Source organism: Sminthopsis crassicaudata, chromosome 1 (genome assembly GCF_048593235.1).
Source record: "Sminthopsis crassicaudata isolate SCR6 chromosome 1, ASM4859323v1, whole genome shotgun sequence".
Classification (NCBI taxonomy): Eukaryota; Metazoa; Chordata; class Mammalia; order Dasyuromorphia; family Dasyuridae; genus Sminthopsis; species Sminthopsis crassicaudata.
In genome coordinates, this window is record NC_133617.1 from 60,076,390 (window position 1) to 60,091,150 (window position 14,761).

General features: G+C 33.0%; 1 protein-coding gene across 1 annotated transcript; it reads left to right on the forward strand.

The window, feature by feature from the left end:
- Positions 1–8,881: 8,881 nt before the first annotated feature.
- LOC141552047 (olfactory receptor 10H1-like) lies at positions 8,882–9,826 on the forward strand. The gene has a single exon (XM_074284449.1). It carries the CDS (start codon positions 8,882–8,884, stop codon positions 9,824–9,826), a length of 945 nt encoding a protein of 314 aa, XP_074140550.1.
- Positions 9,827–14,761: the final 4,935 nt, after the last annotated feature.

Genomic DNA, 14,761 nt, shown 5'->3' on the forward strand with positions numbered 1-14,761 from the left:
TGTTACCTTCGTAATCTTAGAAGGTATGTCCTTAAGTGAAGCCTAAGATTATATTAGTTTTTTTTTGTTTTGTTTTGTTTTGGACTACCATATCAAACTGCTGATATTGAGCTTTCAGTTCAATAAAAACCAAGATTTTTTAGAGTAGATTTCTAACCCTGTAGGACTTTATCTCTATATCCCAATAATATAGTCAATCCAAGTTCTATTTGAATCTGATTATTTCATTCATTATATTAGCTATTCCTCCCATCTTAGTGTAATCTGCAAGTTTGATACCATTCATGCTTTTCTCCAAAATGTTTAACATTTTTATTTAAAGTTTTGAATTCCAGATTGCATCCCTCCCATAATCCCCTTTTCTTCTTCCCTTCATGAGATGGTAAGTAATTAGATATCGATTATACATGTACACTCAAATAAAATATTTCCATATTAGTCATTTTGTACAAGAAGATTCAAATAAATGAAAAAATAAAGTTAAAATAGTATGTTTCCATCTGTATTCAATTAATTTCAGTTCTTTCTCTGGAGATGGATAGTATGCTTCATTATTTGTCCTTTAGGATTGTCTTGGATCATTTTATTGTTAAGAATAGTTAAGTCATTCACATTCTTTATCAAACAATAGTGTTGTTACTGTGCATAATGATTCTTCTCACTTTACTGTACATGAATTCATATCTTTCCAAATTTTTCTGAAATCTTCCTGCTTATCATTTCTTATAACAATAATATTCCATTATAATCCTATACCATACCTTGCTTAAACATTCCCTAATTGATGGGCATCTCTTTGATTTCCAATTCTTAGTCACCACAAAAAGAGCTGTCTAATACACACACACACACACACACACACACACACACATATATTTAGCAGTGGTATTGCTAGATCAAAAGATATGCACAGTTTTGTAGCCTTTTGTGTGTAGTTGAAAAATCACGTCCCAGAATGGTTGGATCAGGTCAGAATTTCACCAACAATGCATTAATGTCCCAGTTTTCTCAAATCCCTTCCAATATCCAACATTTTAGGTTTTGTTATATTAGTTGAATTTATAAGTGTGTGGTGGTATCTCAGAGTGGTTTTAATTTATTTCTCTTATTAATAGTATTTAGACCATTTTTTTTCACATGACTATAGGTAGATAGTTTTGATTTCTTTATCTGAAAACTTTCTGGTTATATCCTTTCACCATTTAGCAGCTGGAGAATGAGTTGTATTTAACTAAATTTTACTTAGTTTTATTTGAGAAAATTAGCCTTTATAAGGGATATTTGTTGCAAATCCCCCTCCCTAGTTTTCTTCTTTCCTCATAATTCTAGTTGCATTGGTTTTGTTCATGCAAAAAACTTTAATTTGATGCAATCAAAATTATTTCTTTTAATTTTATAATACTCTCTATCTTCTCTTTGGTCTTAAAGTCTTCCTTTATCCATAGAAATGACAAATAAATTATTTCATAATCTTCTAACTTGCTATCAACTTTTATGCACAAATCATGCATCCATTTTGATCTTATCTTGGTACACAATGTGAGATGTTGGTCTACTTCTGGCCATAGTGTTCCATTTTGCCAGTAGTTTCTGTCAAATAATGAGTTTTTGTTTCAAAAGCTTAGATTTTGAGGTTTATCATATGATGGATTACTATGGTCATTTACTATAATGTAATTTATAACATCTATTCCATTGATTCACCACTCTATATCTGAGTCAGTACCAGATTATTTTGATAATTACCACTTTAAAAAACAATTTGACATCTTGTATGACTAGACTACTTTCTTTTGACTTTTTTCATTGATTCCATTAATATCTTTGACATTTTGTTCCTCCAGATGAATTTTTATCATGTTTTCTAGCTCTATCAAATAATTTTATTCTTTTCTTTTTAAATTTAGTCTTATTATTTTATAATATTTTAAATTTATTTTTAGTTTCATAAAATTTATTTTATTTTTAAAAAGAGAATAAAGAAGAAAAAGAAAAGCAGAAAAGGAATAGAAAACAAAATAAAACAAGACAAAAGAGAACATTGTCATGCATCTGGCAGAAAATCACAGAGGATTCAAAATATAAAACAACAAATTACCAGTTCAAGAAAACATATATATATATATATATATATATATATATATATATATATATATATATATATATATATATATATGGAATTGTATTCATGTGTATCCATCTTTTTTTACTTCCTTATAAAGTGTTTTTTTTTGCTCTGCTGCACACCTTTTTAAAAACTTTATTCTTCCCCTCCCCTTTTATTCCTCCCATCCCACACAGGGTTTAGTTAAGAAAAGGTATCTTTATGTATATATCTATATCTATATATTTATGTAGATATATACATATACACACACATCTTGCCCCCTCCCACACACAGAGATACAGCTTTCCTATCCCTGCTATTTGCTTTAATTTTGCTTCTTAATTTGTCTTGCTATTACTTAAGTTCCCCCCACCTATGAACCCCATCCTTGTCTTCTCTCTCTCTCTCTCTCTCTCTCTCTCTCTCTCTCTCTCTCTCTCTCTCTCTCTCTCTCTCTCTCTCTCTCTTTCTCTCTGTGTATATATATATATATATATATATATATATATATGTATATATAAAATTGCCTATTTAACCCATTCCTGATGTAAGTAGGTTTTCAGACATACAAGCCCTCCTCCCTACCTCTAATGCATCTGTGTTTATTCTTCCCCTGCACCTCATTTGTATACTATGATAACTATTTTTACATTAACTCTGCCCCTATCTTTCTTTTGAATTACCCTATTGTTGATCTCAATCTTAAACATATGGAATACATTTCCCATATTAAAAAAACATAAATAATTAATCCATTTTTGAGGACTTTGAAATTGATATTCAATATTGGCACATATATGTTAAATTTTCTATTAAGATTGGGCTTGGTTGATTAAAAAGTCCTAAAAGTCTGCCAATTCATTGAATGTCCATATTTTCTCATTCAATATTATAGATAATTTTGCGAGATATAATATTCTTGGTTACAAGCCTAGTTCTTTTGATTGTCAGCAGAGATGATTCCAGGACCTGCAATCTTTTATTGTGGCTGCTAATAAGATTGTGGCTGTACAATTCTAATTGTGGCTCCATTGTATTTGAATTGTTTGTTTCTTGTTTCTTGAATTTTTTTCTCTTTGATCTGGGGGTTTTGAAATTTGGTAATAATATTATTATGCATTTTCCCCCAAAGATGTTGTTGAGGTAGTGATCAATGGATTTTTTATATTTCTATTTTCCCACTCCAGGACAATTTTTTTGGATTATTTTTTGCATTAATGTGTCAAAATTCTTTTTTTGGTCACAACTTGCAGGCAGCTCAATTATTCTTATATTTTTTTTCCTTTTTATTCTATTCTCCAGAACTTTCATTTTTCTTATAAAATGTTTCACAATCTGTTTTATTTCTTTATTCTTTCTAATCTGTTTTTCTATTTCTTGGTCTCTCATAGCTTTACTGGCTTCCCCTTACCCAATTCTAATTTTCAAAGAGTTATTTACTTCTTTGAGACTCTGTATCTCCTTTTCTAGTTGGTTAACTTTTTTTTCATAATCTCCTTGTTTTTCCAGGATTTTTTAATATTTCTTTAATGTCTCTCATTTGATTTTTAAATTCTTTTTTGAACTATTCTATAAATTCTCTCTGTGCAGGGAACCATTTCATGTTATTCTTTGGGGTAGATGCCTTTTTTTTTTTTCACTTCAGTGCTCTCTGAAGATGAATCCCAGTCTTCCCTGTTCCCATAGTATGTTTCTATGATGGAGTTCTTTCTTTTTTGCCAGTTCATTTTTTTAAAATAAAAGGTATTAGTGTAAGCACCTCTAATAGTGGGGTGGAAAGAAAGTGCTTCAAGCTTCACTTCAGTTTTCCCTTCTGACCTGGAACCCCAAACTAATAGCTCCATCCTCCAGCAAGTGCCCACAGCAAGCAGTGCCCCTACTCCAATGTCTTTATACTGACAGGTGTGGTGGTTCCTATTTGTCCAGGGCCATTTCCCTGCAGCATAACTGTGCCTGATATTCCTAATCAGGCAAGGTTCCCTTAGTCTTCCCAGATTTAGATCCCAATTGCACAAACCTCCAGGAGGTAAAAGTCTCTATGGTTCCTGCTGAGGCTCCAGGCACACACAGCTCTCCCCAAGGCAACCCACTGGTTGTTTTTGTGGAGCTAGTACAGAAGTGTTTGCACTTCATAATGGGTTAATCCCTGGTCCTGGGTCTTTATTGAGGTCTTCTCAGTTTGTACTTGGAGGACTTCTGTCCTGACGCAAGTCTTATTGATTTTTCACCAATCTATATTCACCTTGAGGCAAAAATATATTCAATTTATAAGGGAGATCTGGAGAGTTTGAAATTTACCAACCTACTCTGCTATCTTCCCAAAATATTCACTTCTGATAATTTTTAATAGTTTGATGGATATGGCACTGAATAAACAGATTAATTTATGTAGAACTGTCATTTTTTTTGTTATATTGAGTTGGCCTACCCATGAGCAAATGATATTTTTCTAATATCATTTATTTTCTATTTCATTATCTATACATTACCATCTAGTATCATTTTTGTGTGAAAAAATGTGTTCATATAGTTCTTAGGTTTGTCTTAGCAGGTAGTCTCCCAAGCATGTTATATTGTCTATAATCATTTTAAATGGAATTTCTCTTTCTAGCTCTTCCTGCTGGATTTTATAGGCTTTAATAGTAATATATTCAAAAGCTAGTAATTTATATAGGTTTACATTATATTCTGTAACTTTGCTCAAATTGTTAATTATTTCAAAGAATGATAGTTTTATTTCCTTATTCCCTATTCTAGTTCTTTAATTTCTTTTTTTTTATTGCTATAGCTAACATTTCTAATAGAAAATTAAATAAAAGTGACAATAGGCATCCTAGCTTTACTCCTGGTTGTATTGTGAAGGATTCTAGCTTATCCCCATCACAGATAATGCTTGCTGATAGTTTTAATTTAATATTATCTATCATTTTAAGGAAAGTTTAATTCATTCCTCTGTTCTTCACTATTTTTTAATAGGAATGGGTACTATATTTTGTCAGATTTTTTTCTGCATCTATTGAGATAATTATATTATTTCTATTGGTTTTGTTAGTTGATATAATTAATTATGCTGATAATTTCCTTAATATTGAACCTGAATTCTTATTTTAAATCCCAGCTAGTCATAATGTTTCAGCTTTGTGATATATTGCTGTAATTTTTTGCTAGTATTTTATTTAATTTTTTGCATCAATATTTATTTATGGAAATTGGTCTATAATATTCTTTCTTTGTTTTAGCTCTTCTGAGTTTGGGTACCAGCATTATATTTGTGTCAGAAAAGAAATTTGATAAGACTCCTTCTTTGCCTATCTTTCCAAATAATTTATATGGCATTGGGATTAATTGTTATTTAAATTTTTGATAGAATTCACTTATGAATCTGACCAAGGGAATTTTTTGTTAAGGAGTTCATTAATGGCATATTTAATTTCTTTTTCTAAGATTGAGTTATTTAAGTATTTTATTTTTTCCATTAATCTGCAAATTTTAAATTTTGTAGGTATTAATTCATTTCATTTAGATGAGCAAATTTATTAACATATAATTGGATAAAATGGCTTCTTACAAATGTCTTTATTTCCTCTTCATTGTTGGTGAATTCATCCATTTTATTTTTTATACCAAAACCAAAATTTGATATTCTTCTTTCCTTTTTAAAAATTAAATTATCTGGTGGTTTATCTATTTTATTTTTCCCACAAAACCAGCTTCTATTTTTATTTATTAACTTAATACTTTTCTTACTTTTAAATTTTAATTTCTCCTTTGATTTTAAGGATTTCCAATTTTGTGTTTAATTGAGGATTTTTTATTTGTTCTTTTTTTAGTTTTTTTTTGTTGTTGTTGCATTGCTAATTCATTGATTCACTTTCCTCCTATTTTATTAATATAAGCAAGCAGAGATATAAAATTTAAAATACTATTTTAATTGCATCCCATAAATTTTGGTATGTTGTCTCATTGTTTTTATTTTCTTTAATGAAATTATTGATTGTTTCTATTATTTGTTCTTTGAACCACTTGTTTTAGGTTAGATTATTTAATTTCTAATTAATTTTAATCTTTTTCCATTATTCATTATTGAATATATTGCATTATGATCTGAAAAGATGAGTTTACTACTCCTACTTTTTCTGCATTTGAATGTGAGATTTTCATGTCCTAATACATGGTCAGTTTTTGTCTAGGTGACATGTATTGCTTAGAAAAAAAAAAAAAAAGAATATTTTTTTCTTTTCCCTTTCAATTTTCTCTAGAGATCTGTCATCTCTAACTTTTCCAGAATTTTACTCATCTCCTTAATTACACATTTATTTACTTTTTGGTGAGATTTTTCTGTTCCTTAGAGGTTAAAGTTTAGGTCCTCCACTAGTAGTTTTATTTCGTATTTCTTCCTACAACTCATTCAATTTCTCCTTCAAAAATTTAGGTTCTATATCATTTGGTGCATATATATTTAGTATTGATATAATTTCTTTGTCTATGGTATCTTTCAGCAAGATATGCTTTCCTTCTTTATCTCTTTTAATTAGATCTATTTTTGTTTTTGCTTTGTCTGAGATCAGGATTGCTATCCTTGCTTTCTTTGTTTTAGCTGAAGCATAATAGATTCTGCTCTAATCCTTACCTTTATCTTGTGTATTTCTCTCTACTTTAAATTGGTTTCTTGAAAACAACATATTGTAGGATTCTGATTTTTAATCTATTCTGCTATCTACTTCTTTTTTGTGGGACTTACCCACAAATCATTCATATTTATAGTTGTATATTTATATATATTATATTTATAGTCTGTATATTTTCCTCCATGTCAATTTTTGCTTTATAGCCCCCTCCTCTCATATTTTCTTCATAAATTCTTTACTCTCAATCATCTCTTTCTCTAATATTCCATACCTTTTATCAGTTCCCCCTCTTTCTATTACCTAGTTTCTTTTTACTTCCTTATAGGAGCAGATAGATTTCTATATCCAGCTGAGTGTGTGTGCTATTCCTTCTTTGAACTAATTTTTATGAGAGTAAGGTTTACATTATCCCCACTCCCAATTTCTGCTCCATTATAATAGCTCTTTCATACCTCTTTTATGTGGGATAATTTATCCTACATAAAATTTCCCACTCCTTCAGTATAATTTTCTTTCTTGCTTTTTTATTTTGTATTTATTCACATTTTTAGATATCATTTCATCAAAGTCACCTTGTATCGACACCCTCTGTCTACATATACTCCTTCTAATTGTTCTTGTAGTAATAAGGTTTTTAAGCATTACAAATATTATCTTCTCATTTAGAAATATAAACAGTTTAATCTCATTTAATTTCTTATATTTTTCCTTGTTTCTTTTTTTGCCTTTTTTGCCCTTGAGTCTTGTATATGGAGGTCAAAATTTTTATTCAGTTCTGGTCTTTAATTAGAATGATAAATGAATAAAAGATGCAGAGAGTAGATTTTGGCTCAAGGAAAGGAAAAAATTTCTCAACCATCAAAACTATGCAAAAAGGTAGTAGGCTTCCTTAAAAAGGCTTCCTTTACACACAAAATTAGACACAATACTTTTTTTTTTTGAGAAACAAGAGAATAACAATACATTTTGCCTTTCTCTGTGGCCTGCCCAACATCACAGCTAGAAAATGGCAGTGCTGAATCTAGAATCCAGTTTTCTGAGGGAATTTGAGGGAATAAAGTATTTCTAGAGTACTATATCCCTGAAAAGGTCTGGGATTCTCCTTGAAAAAATAGACTGTTGCACTGGGTTTCTTAGGAAAAGAAATTACCATTCCCCAGCTGAGAACAGATCACTCCCCATCTGAATTTATCCAGAATTTATTCTGAATTTATTCAGCGATATACAAAGAGTATTCATAAGAGACCAATTAAAGCATTTTATATGATAAAGGCTCTGGAAATCTTCTCATGGAAGAGCTGTTAAGGAAACAAGAATATTAAACCCAGAGAAGAGAAATTGCACCCAAATTTTAGGAAGACTGTCATCAATCAGTCAATAAACATTTATTGAGTAAATATTAAATACCAGGCACTATGACAGGCACTGGGTATACACAAAGAGGCAAAAGACAGTCCCTGCCTCCAAGGAATTTACAATTTAAAGAATTATCATGGAAACAATTATGCATTAAGCAATATATATATACACAGTAAAAAGGAAGTAATTAACAGAAAGTAGGCACTGGAATTAAAAGGGATTGAATAAGGCATCTAGTATAAGATGATATCTTAGCACTTAAAGCAATCTAAGGTGCTCAGGAGGTGGAATAGAGAAGGGAAAACATTCAAAGGTGGGGGATGACTAACTCATCATCATCATAACTACCACCATCATCATCACCATCACCATTATCATCACTACCTCCATCACCATCATCTCTATTCCTAATATTCATATACTACTTTAAGATTTGCAAAGTGATATAGAATTTTTATTTACAGAGGGCATTAGATTTGATTTGCTTGGTTCTGGGAAACGAATCTCAATAATGGGTTGTTACACAGAAATAGATTTTTCCTAAGTATAAGAAAATATTTCCTAATAATAAAATGCTCAAAGATATAAAGAACTGCTTCACATGGAAGTAGGATCCTCACCACTGAAGTCTTTATTTGGAGACTGAATGACCACTTCTTAGGGATATGGGAAATGGGATCCATATCTTGGGTTCTAGCCAGATGTAAACTAGATGCCTGGGAATTTTCAGAATCCATGATTCTATGATAATTCTGTTTTTCTCATATCTGTTTCTAGAATAGTCTCAATGCTGCATTCAAACCACACCACAGTGTCCGAGTTCATCCTGATTGGCTTTTCCACGTTCCCTCGGCTTCAATTGATGTTCTTTGTGCTCTTTCTGCTAATGTATTTGTTCACACTGCTGGGCAATCTTCTCATTATGCAGACCATCTGGAATGAGAGGAGCCTCCACACACCTATGTACTTCTTCTTATGTGCACTCTCAATCTCAGAAATCTTCTACACTTTTGCCATTATCCCACGACTACTCACAGACCTTCTATCTACTCAACATGTCATCTCCTTCCTGGGCTGTGCCAATCAAATGTTCTTCTCCTTCACATTTGGGTTCACTCACTCTTTCCTGCTCACAGTCATGGGTTATGATCGCTATGTGGCTATCTGCCACCCTCTTCGCTATAATGTGCTCATGAGCCCACAAGGCTGTACCTGGTTGGTGGCCTCCTCTTGGTTTGCTGGTATGGTCATGGGGATGATTGTTACACTTGCTATTTTCCACTTGAATTTTTGTGGACCCAATGAAATCCACCATTTTGCCTGTCATGTACCTCCCTTAGTGAAGCTTGCCTGTGGAGATATTTGGGCTGTGGCTACAGGAGTGGGGGTTGTCTGTATCACAGCCCTATTGGGCTGCTTCCTCCTTATTCTCATTTCCTATGCTTTCATTGTGGCCACCATCTTGAGAATTCCTTCAGCTGAAGGACGACAAAAGGCCTTTTCTACCTGTGCCTCTCATCTTACTGTGGTTGTAGTACACTATGGCTTTGCTTCTGTTATCTATCTAAAGCCCAAGGCCCCAGAATCATTTGAAGGAGACACCTTGATGGGTATCACCTATACTATTCTTACTCCCTTCTTGAGTCCTATCATCTTTAGTCTGAGGAACAAGGAATTGAAGAATGCTATAAATAAAGTCTTCTTAAGCATTTTCTTCCCTCAAAAACTATAGGACTCTGAAATAAATCCCCTAAACATAACTTATTGCATTTATTACTTTGATGAAACAAAAAGTAGTTGATAGATATAGAGTGAAAGAGTTAATTTTCACTCTGGAAGAGTTGCCATTTTTCTGTCTTTACTGATCCCTGACTTAGGATATGTTTGTTACTTCCAATCCATTGGTCAACCCCATCATTAATAATACTATTTACCATGGATAACTATTGCAGATTGATAAATAGGCAAGCCCCAAAATGAAAAGCATATTTGGGTGACAACATCCATTTCTACTACTTTTGGTCTTGAACAATCTGTGTCAATGAACTGACCCTGAAAAACTATCACAAGCCCTTTCTATGTCTATAAACAAATTGACTTGATATGATTATTTGCTCAACACATCTTTGTTATAGTGTTGTTGGTTATATGATCACATGGATATCACACATGGAGGACTTACGGATTCCACTTTTGAATTTTGACCATTTTGTAGCCTCTATCTAGAGATAACTCTCAGCTATATTCAACAAATCCACTGATAGATATTTAAGTTTGTCTTTTTATTGTCTTTACAATTTTATTGTAAAATTGTTTGTTCAAGAAAAAAATCTTTAAATTTATAGCCTGGTCACCATGTGCTCTGAGATTATCAATACTGTTTTCCTTCTTTTGGGCAAGAAAATTTTTTGCAATTGCAATTTTTTCTATAGATATTTGAAGTGATGACCTCTATATACAGTTTAATAGTATATAAGTTTTTGTTAAGCCTTGAACATCACCTCTCTCAATTCTTGGTCTATCCTTTCAATTTCATGGGTCACACATGAGATGCTATTTCATATCTCAAGTGATTTTGTTTTGAACTGATTTTTTGGTTGATTTCGGGGGGGGGTTTGGTTTGGTTTTTGTTTTTGCTTTTTTTTTTTACTTTCTCTGATCTTTGGACCTCTCTATATCATCTGTTCATTCCCAATTTGTTCTCTATCCCCAAACTGTCCCAGTTAGTGCTCTTCCTTCATTGGACAAGAACCAATTAGATAATCTAATATGTTCTTCCAAAACTTTCACAATTTTTTGATTATCAGACTTTGAGGTTATCTTTCTACATTCAGTAAAATGTCCAAAGTTCTATCTCTTTTTGCTTATAGATACTAAGAAACAAATCCAAAGCTTCTTTTGCATCCCAAGTCACAAAATTTCCTTTCTAGTATTTATTGTTCATCATATCTCTATTGTAAATACTCTCTATTGGACATCTACACATTTCTTGTGGCTGCCAAGCTTTTTTCTGTTGACCATCTTTTCAAGACCATCTGATGAGTCCCAAAAGTTTCCCCAGAATAATGGAAAGCTGACAACTACAGTTCATAGCCAGGGTTATGAAGCACACACCTAGATAAGAGAAGTCCAAAACTTTGAATCAGAATGTCCCAGGCTAAGGCTAATTCTATTTTTTAAATTATCTATACCTGAAGTTGGTTTGAAAACCATAGTCCCACTAATACATTGTTGGTGGAGTTGTGAAAGAATCCAGCCATTGTGGAGAGCAATTTGGAATTATGCCCAAAAAGTTATCAAAATGTGCCTACCCTTTGATCCAGCATTGCTGCTATTGGGCTTATATCCCAAAGAAATACTGAGGAGGGGAAAGGGACCTGTGTGTGCCAAAATGTTTGTGGCAGCTCTTTTCATAGTGGCCAGAAACTGGAAGATGAATGGATGTCCATCAATTGGAGAATGGTTGGGTAAATTATGGTACATGAAGGTTATGGAATATTATTGCTCTGTAAGAAATGACCAGCAGGAGGAATACAGAGAAGCTTGGAGAGACTTAAATCAACTGATGCTGAGTGAAATGAAAAGAACCAGAAGATCGCTGTACACTTCAATGTTGTATGAAGATGTATTCTGATAGAAGTGGATATCTTCAACATAAAGAAGATCCAACTCACTTCCAGTTGGTCAATGATGAACAGAAACAACTACACCCAGAGAAGGAACACTGGGAAGTGAATGTAAATTATTAGCAATACTGTCTACCTACCCAGGTTACTTATACCTTCGGAATCTAATACTTAATGTGCAACAAGAAAATTGGATTTACGCACATATATTGTAACATATGTAAAATGTATGGGATTGCCTGTCATCAAGGGGAGGGAGTAGAGGGAGGGAGGGGATAATTTGGAAAAATGAATACAAGGGATAATGTTATAAAAAAATTACTCGTGCATATATACTGTCAAAAAAATTATAAATAAAATAAAAAAAAAAAGAAAAAGAAAAAAAGAAAACCATAGTCCCACCATTAACTCCCAGCTGCTTACCTCAGCAGGGGTCAATGGTTTCTTACCTTCCCCAGGTCTCTGGACATCACCAGCTCTGATTATCTCAATCAGAGAGCTATCTCTTTAGAGGTTCCCCTACAGAACACCCAAGTCACTCAAGTATGCAGCAAAAGGTCTTTATTCTCTTTGCATAATGTTCCCTAACGTTCCCTCTAGCTTTCCCTCCAGAGTTCCCTTCTGGAGTTCCCCTGGAGTTTCCCTGGAGTTCCCTTCTGGAGTTCCCTTCCCCACCTTCTGCAAACCCCTTTTTATCGTCCCCAGGTCACATGACTGAGAATGCATGAGTTTGAGCATGATCAGCAAGATATAGGAAGCTTTTCCTCCTTAATGAAGCTCACTCAATACCTTCAATGCCTTGTCATCAGGCTCAGGCAGAATAAGCCTTGGAGAGAGGGGCAGGCAGGTGGCACAGCCCTGAAGTCAGGAGGACCTGAGTTCAAGTGTGGCCTCAGACGCTTAACACTTCCTGGCTGTGTGACCCTGGGCAAGTCACTTAACCCCAATTGCCTCAGCAAAAAAGAGAGAGAGAGAGAGGGGGGGGGAGAGAGAGAGAGAGAGAGAGAGAGAGAGAGAGAGAGAGAGAGAGAGAGAGAGAGAGAGAGAGAACAAGCTTCTGAGTGCCTCTTATACTCTGCCCTTGAGATCTGCCCCTCACTCTAACATCCCACAATTCCAAAAAACTCATGATGAAAAATCCTATATCCAGAGAAAGAATTGAAGGAGTCTGAATGCATATCAAAGTGTACTGTTTTCACTTTATCTTTTTTCATATTTTTTTTAATATTCTGGGGTTCTGTGTTTTTTTTTCACAACATGATTAGCATGGAATGTTGGCAATGAAGTAGTTTTGAAAGGTTACTTGTTACATGGTTTGCCAAGGTACATTGTAAAAATTGCTGTTTGAGCAAATCTCAGAGAGAGTGATTTGTTCATATTGAGTTTCACAGATACTAAATATTAGAGGAAAAATAGATAATAAGGATCAGAAACAGAATTTAAAACCAGACTTCTAAAATCTCAAATGCAGTTGTCTATCTTCCATTGATATCTTTCCTTTTATACATGCTTTATTTTGGAGCATCCAAGGATCTTAGAGTTTATCTTTCTAAGACCTTCTTATAAATGATAAATTGAGGTCCAGAGAGGTTAAATGACATGCTTGAAATCACATGGGTATTGTGCAATGGAAGGAGAATTTTGATCTTGGCCTCCAAATTCTGTTTTTTCAATCAAACAATCTATTAATTAATCTAGAGACATTTATTGAAGAGCTCTATATGTCAAATATCTTGCTATGTACTAATGTTAAAAAGATGGATCAAATTAGTCCTTGATCTCAAGCTCATAGTCTATTGAGACTATATGAGCCAAGAAGTATTTATATAAATATCTGAAAAATAAATGCAAGGTAATTTGTTGCTGCAGAAATTTTATTTATTTTTAATACACATTATTTTATGAATAATATTGGGAGAGAAAAATCAGAGCAAAAGGGCAAAATCATGGGAAAGGTGAAAAAAAAAAAAACAGAAAAAAAGAAATAAACAAAGCATGTTTTGATTTACATTCAGTGTCCTTAGTTCTTTGTCTGGATGAAGATAACATTTTCTATCCAAACTCTATTGAAATTGCTTCGGCTCAGTGAACTACTGAGAAGAAACAAGCCTTTCACAGTTGATTATCACACATTCTTGCTGTTACTGTGTACAATGTATTCCTGATTCTGCTTGTTTCACTCATCATCAATTCATGTAAATCTCTTCAGGCCTTTCTATAATCAGTTTATTCATTAATTTTAAAAGAACAAAAATATTGCATTACTTTCATATGCCACAACTTGTTCAGTTATTCCCCAATTGAGGAGCATCTACTCCTTTTCTAATTCTTTGCTATCACAAAAAGAACTGCTACATTTTTGCACATGTGGATCCTTTACCCTCCTTTATGATTTTCTTGTGATACAGACCAAGTAATGGCACTGCTGGCACATTTTTATAGCCCTTTGAACATAGTTTCAGATTGCTTGGATCATTTCCCAACTCCACCAATAATGTATTAGTGTCCCAGTTTTTCCATATCCCCTCCAACATTTATCATTATCTTTTGATATCATCTTAGCCAATCTGAGAAGTGTGAGATGATATCTCAGAATTGTTTTAATTTGAATTCTCTAAACAATAGTGATTTAGAGCATTTTTCAGATAATTATAAATGGTTTTAATTTTGTCATCTGAAAAATGTCTGTTCATATCCTTTGACCATTTATCAATTAGGGAATGACATAAATTTCTCCCTTCTCTAAAGATATGATAGGTAAATTAATTCTTATTATAATTTGTTTATGGTATCCTCCTTTATGTCCAAATCATGTCACCATTTTGATCTTATTGGAATGTGAGATGTAGGTCTATGCCAAGTTTCTGACATATTTTGTTCCAGTTTTCCCAGCAATTTTTGTCAAATAGTGAATTCTTATTCCAGAAGATGGAGTTTAGGGATTTATCAAATACTAATTGCTATAGGCCTTGCTTATTGTGTCATGTGTATCTAATCTATTCCACTGATCCAACACTTTGTTTCTTAGCCCATACCAAATG

What these genes read in the sequence shown, in the direction of transcription:
- LOC141552047 (XM_074284449.1), top strand. Translation starts at nt 8,882, where the DNA reads ATGCTGCATTCAAACCACACCACAGTGTCCGAGTTCATCCTGATTGGC.